Here is a 6,000-nt window from a genome sequence, read left to right as displayed (position 1 = left end):
TGCCTGTCTTTGAACGCACCAGACCAGCGACGGCCCCTCCGGCTCGCGGGCCGACGTCCTGCGCCGAGGAGATAGAATGTAAAGCCTTTTTCCTCAGCGGGAAAACAACCTCTTTAATAAACTCCTGAGTCGGCCACGGATGGATGGGCGGCCCGGAACGCTCCCGCCGTCCTCCCGCCGATCACACTCGTCCCTGAGCTCCTCCTCTTCCTGGAAGCTCCTGCGAAGGGTCGCGGCAGCAGCTAGCAAACACCGTGCCGCGACGGATTACGGAGGCCGAGGGTGAGCTGGTGGAGAAACGGCGGCGCTCCGTCCTTTGGACGCTTCTCGGATCGGTGGAATCATCTGATCTTCATCAGGAGGGAACAAAATCTTGGCCCGCCGGTTGTTTCCTCGGTGATACGATCAGCTTCTGGGCCGCGGACGGATCAGTCGTTCCATGAAGACGAGCGGGCGTCAAATATGATGAATTCAAAGTTAAGCCCCGCCCACCCGGCCTTCCGCCCCCCCCTCCCTTCGCCAGAACGGCCGGCGAAAGCAGGACGCTCTTCTGTCTGGTGAAGGCGAGGTTCACGGGCAACTTCCTTGTTCCGCATCTCTTGGCGGCGTCTTTCAGATGCTAACGGCGGCTGGGGGCGTCTCTTCTGCTCTTCTTCCTGACGACCTCTTCATGGCGGCCGCTCCTCGGGGTGGCGTGGAGGTCAGCCGGCGCCCGGCGGAGGGGTTCCTCTGCAGGATCTCCGGACGAGCGGAGGCGGTCCTTGTGATGTTTCTGAGCAACGCGGCTGCCGGGAGAGCGGCGGCGGCGGCGGCGGCCATCTTCCCAGAGGGAGCGGACGGCGTGCAGCCGTGGATCTGAACCTACCGGATTCTCCACATTCCCTTTGACCTCTGGCGCCGGCAGCGGGTCGGCGGCAGGTTAGCGCTGGATTCACGGCTAGTGTTGTTTTTCTGCCGTTATCTTCTAAAACTGTCAGGGTCTTTGCTCGCCAATGTCAGGCGGCCATTATTGTGGCGTTAGCGACGCTAACCTGAGCAAGTGCGCCTCAAATGTAAGCTAACCTCTGAGGGAGGCCGCTAGCGTCTGTTAGCCGAAAGGGTGATGCTAACCGGGGCGGGGCAGTCACATGACATGCCGGATGGATCAACGCCCAGAAACATCTGGAAGAAACCATCTGGGGGCTGAGGAAACGCTGGGCTTTGGATTGGACGATCCAGCTGTCAATCACCGACTTCTTGAATTCACGTTTCCTTTTATTTCCATTTAATTGTGATTTTTTTTTCCTCATTATATCTGTATTTCTCCAAATATCAGAAGTGTCATGGTTTCATCTCATGAAGAAGATCTCCAAGTGTCTTCATTGAAGCCTCTATTCTGAACCTTCACGTTGCTTCTCTGCTCACGAGAGGTTTTTTCCACTAAGTCACACTTTTATTCCATCTCTTTGATCTCCACACTCAGCTTTGATTATAAAATCTAATTATCTTTTAGAAGTTCATTTCCCTTTCGTCCAAACTCTCCCACGGATCCACTTTCACTTTCACTTTCACTTTCTCACCCAGAAACAAATATTCAGACGTCTTCACGTCACACCCTGCGCTGGCTTCCAACCTCAGTTTGATCAAGTGACGTCGGCTCTGCGATCATGTGATCGAGACTCTGATCATGTGATCGGGACTTTGATCATGTGATCAGGACTTTGATCATGTGATCAGGTCAGCGATCACATGACATCAGCTCTGCGATCATTTGTTGTCGGGACTTTTAATGTCATTCTTCCGTGACATTTTCCGAATGTGTCCAGATTTCTAGATGGGATGGTGTTGTCTGGTGCTGTCAGACCTCCTCAGGCGGTGCAGGTCTGGGGGGGTCGCCCCCCCTCACCCCTGCTCCCGGGTGACATCCTGGATGGAGATCTGCCCCCCCCACGCTACCTTCATTAGCCAAACCCTCCGGAGGAGCCGAGCCCGCCCCCCCCCGGCATCTGCACCAAACAGAATTATTAAAAAGGAGGGGGGTCACCTCCCCCTCTGCAGTGGAGTAAACACACCCAGGTTTGCCTTAGCTTAGCATTCACCCCCCCTGCCCCCCTCCCCCACTCTTGGCCGGGGAATCAGCGCCGTCATCAATATCAAGCCGGAGCTGCATCTGTTGGTGCACCTCAGTCTGCGGCCGGGGTGTGTGTGTGTGTGTGTGTGTGTGTGTGTGTGTGTGTGTGTGTGTGTGTGTGTGCCGAAAGCGTAGCTGCCGCCTCGCTCATAAATAGATTCATTTTCTCCGCGGCTAATTTTTTTCTATTTTTCAGATTTAATAATGGCCGCCCGTCTCGTCACCTCCGTCTGCTGGCACGCGCTCAGCTTTGATGGCTTCTTTGCTGATTTGTTTAGATATTTATTGATTCATTTACACCCCCTGCCCCCCCCCTCCCCCCCCCCCCACTCCCACAATCCAATTTCAGCTGACATTTCTGGTGGAGATGCAAAGGATGACCTTTGAGAAGAGAACACTTCCTGACAGAGATGTGAAGGAGGTCTCATTCTGCACTCGCAAGAAAACACTCCTCCGCCCCTCTTCACCTGCGCATGCACGTGTGTGTGTGTGTGTGTGTGTGTCCTTTAATTGGGTGTGTGTTTTCAGCAGTAAATAAGGGTTTGTGTTTGAAAATACTTGCTGTCCTCAGTGTGAGTGTGGCTGCAGTGAGACCTCCAGCCCACAGGGGGCGCTGTGGGCTTCCCTGGACGTTCCCTGTGAGGGAGTGTGTCAGGTTCCTGGAGTGGTTCTGTGTGATGTTCCGTCAGGTTCCGCCTGCCGTCCCCAACGTGAAGGTCCATCTGAGGTTCCATGGTACCTTCTCTGCAAGGGTCCCCTGGAACAGGGCGTCAAACTCAAATACACACTGGAACAAAATTCAAAACTGGGACAAAGTTGATGGCCAACATTGATATTTATTGAAAAAAAAAATCTTCCTCCAGATAAAACCATGAACCCAAACAAGTTTGCTTAAAAACTAAGTCTGGAACCAGCAGAGCTTCACACCATACAACAGAGGTGGGTCGAAATTAAACGGTGGCCAAACCCAATATTTATTGAAAAATTAACTGCAACTGCTATGTGATGTTTAACCTTTTTATATGGGAACAAACTTTAGTTTTGCTGAAACAACGAAGCTTGATATTACAAACACATGAGAAATTAAATTTGACATGAAAGACACGTCGGTGGTGTTCATCTCTTATTTGAATAAATAAATAGATTACATTCTCTTCCCGCATCCTTTCAGGTGACTTTATAAAGTGGATCTTTTTTCAAAGCCACAACGAAATGGCCAAAAATAATTTCATTCACTAAAATTCCAACATTTCGACGATGAACAGACGATGTCTTGCAGTAGAAAATGATCCAAGTTCTTCATTCTCTGAGCTGAGGAAACCCTCAGGACGGAGCGAAGGTGTTTGTTCACCTTCATCATGGAGAACAGTTGTTCACCTAGTTTGTGCCGCCGAACATTCAGAGCATCTGAGCATCTCGGGTGCGTCGGGGAGGAAACATGGAAACCGTGCGGCACCGACTGCGTCGTATTTTGATTTGAGCATTTCTTTACACCGGCGTTCAATGGGCTATTTTTTTTTCCGTCGCCGCGGTTTCCACGTCGATCGCAGAGCGGCCGCCGTCTCTTCAGATCCGCCTTCCTGAGCCTCCGAGTCGGCAAATCGCCGTGAAAACTTTTTTTCGGCCTTTTTTTTGGCTGCGCGGCACGGCAGGAGAAATGTGCTCGCCGTGGTTTGGCGGAACGGGAAATGACCCAAGTTTCCTCGCAGCGTCTGAGTCTTCCACAGATTTATGTTGTATTGGGTTGCAGCCTCTTCAGACAAACAGGTCCTTTACATCGGTGGACGGATCTTCTGCCTCCCACCTGCCCTGAAAGCACCTGCTGTCCATCTTTGGTTTTGTGGAGGGTGAAATTAATTTCACCGATGTGACTTCAGCGCGGTTGTTAGTGACTGTAAACAGAAAAAAGCAGCGTTTGCGGGCTGGACTGCGTGCCGACAAACCAGCAAAGCATTATGGGATGTGTTGTGTTAGCGCTCCAGGCGGCGGGCTAGCTTTAACACACATGTGATGTTCTCAAGGTTCCCTGTGATGTTCTCCATGAGGTTCCATGCAACCTTATCTGTGAAGATACCGATGATGTTCCCTGACGTTCCCTGACGTTCCCTGACGTTCCCTGACGTTCTCTGCCTCCCTGAAGATGTAAAGTGCCTGGTCGTCTCTAAATCCAGCAGAAAGCCACCCAGACGTCTGCTGGACGCTGTGAAGATAAACTCAGCCTCTCTCTGGAGAAGGTCCTGCTCTCTCACCACTTGCAGCTCTTCAGATGCAGGACTGTGTCCGTCTGAAGGTCCACCTCGCTCGCACATGACAGGAGAACGGTTTCTGGCTCCTGAGTCGATCAGAGGTCAGAAGGTTCTGGTTCCGCTCCAGCGATGGACTGGGTTCTGTGTTCTCTCCAGGTTCTCCGCCTTCCTCACACAAGATAATTCTATGGACATCTTCACGTGCAAGGTTACCATGGCGATGAAAGCATTGGACGGTATTTGCGATCGCGTTGCGGGCAGAGCTTCGGCGTTTTCCCGAAACCAAGATGGAGGACGGCCGTGGGGGTTCTGCAGGAGAACCACGTAGAACTGAGTAGCACCGGTTGGCGCCGTTACCCCGATCCTCACGTGTTCGGCCGGTTCTCCATCCAGAGGGAGTCGGTGTTCTCGTCGGCACCGGAGGGGGGAGGGGGAGCGCAGGAGGTTCCACCGAGGCTCGGTTCTACAGAGGCTCGGTTCTACAGAGGCTCGGTTCTACTGAGGCTCGGTTCTAACACTGTGTTCTCTCCTCTGCAGAAACCTGTCCAAGAACCCGCTCACCAGCCTGTCCTGGCAGCTCTTCCAGCACCTCCAGCTGTACGAGCTGTAAGTCCTCCTCGTCCCGGTCCCGGTCCTGGTCCCGGTCCCGGTCCCGGTCCCGGTCCTGGTCCCGGTCTCTCGTGCGCTCGCCAGTGCTGGGTTCCATCCTGTGGGTGGCGGCCATCTTTGTCTGAGGTAGAAACAGGCGGGACTAGAAGCTCCTCGGTTCTGTTCTCGTGTGCTTTGAGCCGCGGCGTCTGACGGCGAGGACAGGAAGTCCAGGCGTAACGGGTCGAAGGTGGAACGGGGGCGTTCAGGACAGGGGGCGGGGCTTCAACCACGCCGTCACTCGCCATTCTGAGCGGCCACCGCCGTATGGACCGGTCCTGACGCTGCCGAGCGGCGAGGACGCTCGTCCTCTCCGTCCTCTCCGTCCTCTCCGTCCTCTCCGTCGGCGGCCATCATCCAGGTGTCAGCCAGAGTCGGTGGCGGCACAGACGCCGCCGCTGTGGCGCCGCCCGCCAGGGAGGCCATGTGGACTGGAACATGAGTCACTGTCACGGAGGGAGTGTACGACATCACCACTCCCATCACTGGGTGTGTGTGTGTGTGTGTGTGTGTGTGTGTGTGACCGTCTGCTCACCAGGTGCCAATCATCCAATGGTGCCAAATGAAGCGTTCTTCCCCCAGGTGGTCGCGGCCTCTAATTATTGGCCGGTCCCACGATGCGTTGTGGTTGCTAGGCGACGGCCGTGACCCGCCGCCCCGATGCTCTGCAAAGAGGAGCGGCTCCGACCTGAGCCTCCGCCGCTCGCTCACTTCCTGACGCCGGGGAAATGGTGACGCCCCCCCGTGGCGGTTCACGCCGTCAGGATTGGGGGCGGAGCCTGTGATGAGCGGCGCTGCCGGTCTCCTTGCTAGCATGTAGCCTGTGGCTAGCATGTAGCCTGTGGCTAGCGCTAGCCGCGTGACTCGACCGCATCTTCCTCGGAGTTCCACGCTCTTGGTTCTGGGCTTCCTGGAAAGCGTGCGGTGAAACCACAGAGCTGCGGTTCCTCGTTAGAGAACCCTGGGTTCTTCATTGCATCCCAGGCGAGGTTCTGC

The 6,000-nt window shown here is 54.6% G+C and overlaps 1 protein-coding gene across 1 annotated transcript in view; it reads left to right on the top strand.

The window, feature by feature from the left end:
• ntrk3b (neurotrophic tyrosine kinase, receptor, type 3b) overlaps window positions 1–6,000 on the top strand; it is a 100,990-nt gene that overhangs the window by 47,927 nt on the left and 47,063 nt on the right. The window contains exon 4 of the mRNA XM_086174709.1: window positions 4,894–4,962. Within this exon, the coding sequence (XP_086030835.1) occupies window positions 4,894–4,962 (69 nt within the window). The remainder of the gene's footprint in view (window positions 1–4,893; window positions 4,963–6,000) is intronic.

This window comes from Fistularia commersonii, chromosome 27 (genome assembly GCF_037954325.1).
Source record: "Fistularia commersonii isolate RoL2024-O1a breed Wild chromosome 27, RoL_Fcom_v1.0, whole genome shotgun sequence".
NCBI classification, from domain to species: Eukaryota; Metazoa; Chordata; class Actinopteri; order Syngnathiformes; family Fistulariidae; genus Fistularia; species Fistularia commersonii.
This window is presented reverse-complemented; position numbering and strand designations above follow the sequence as displayed.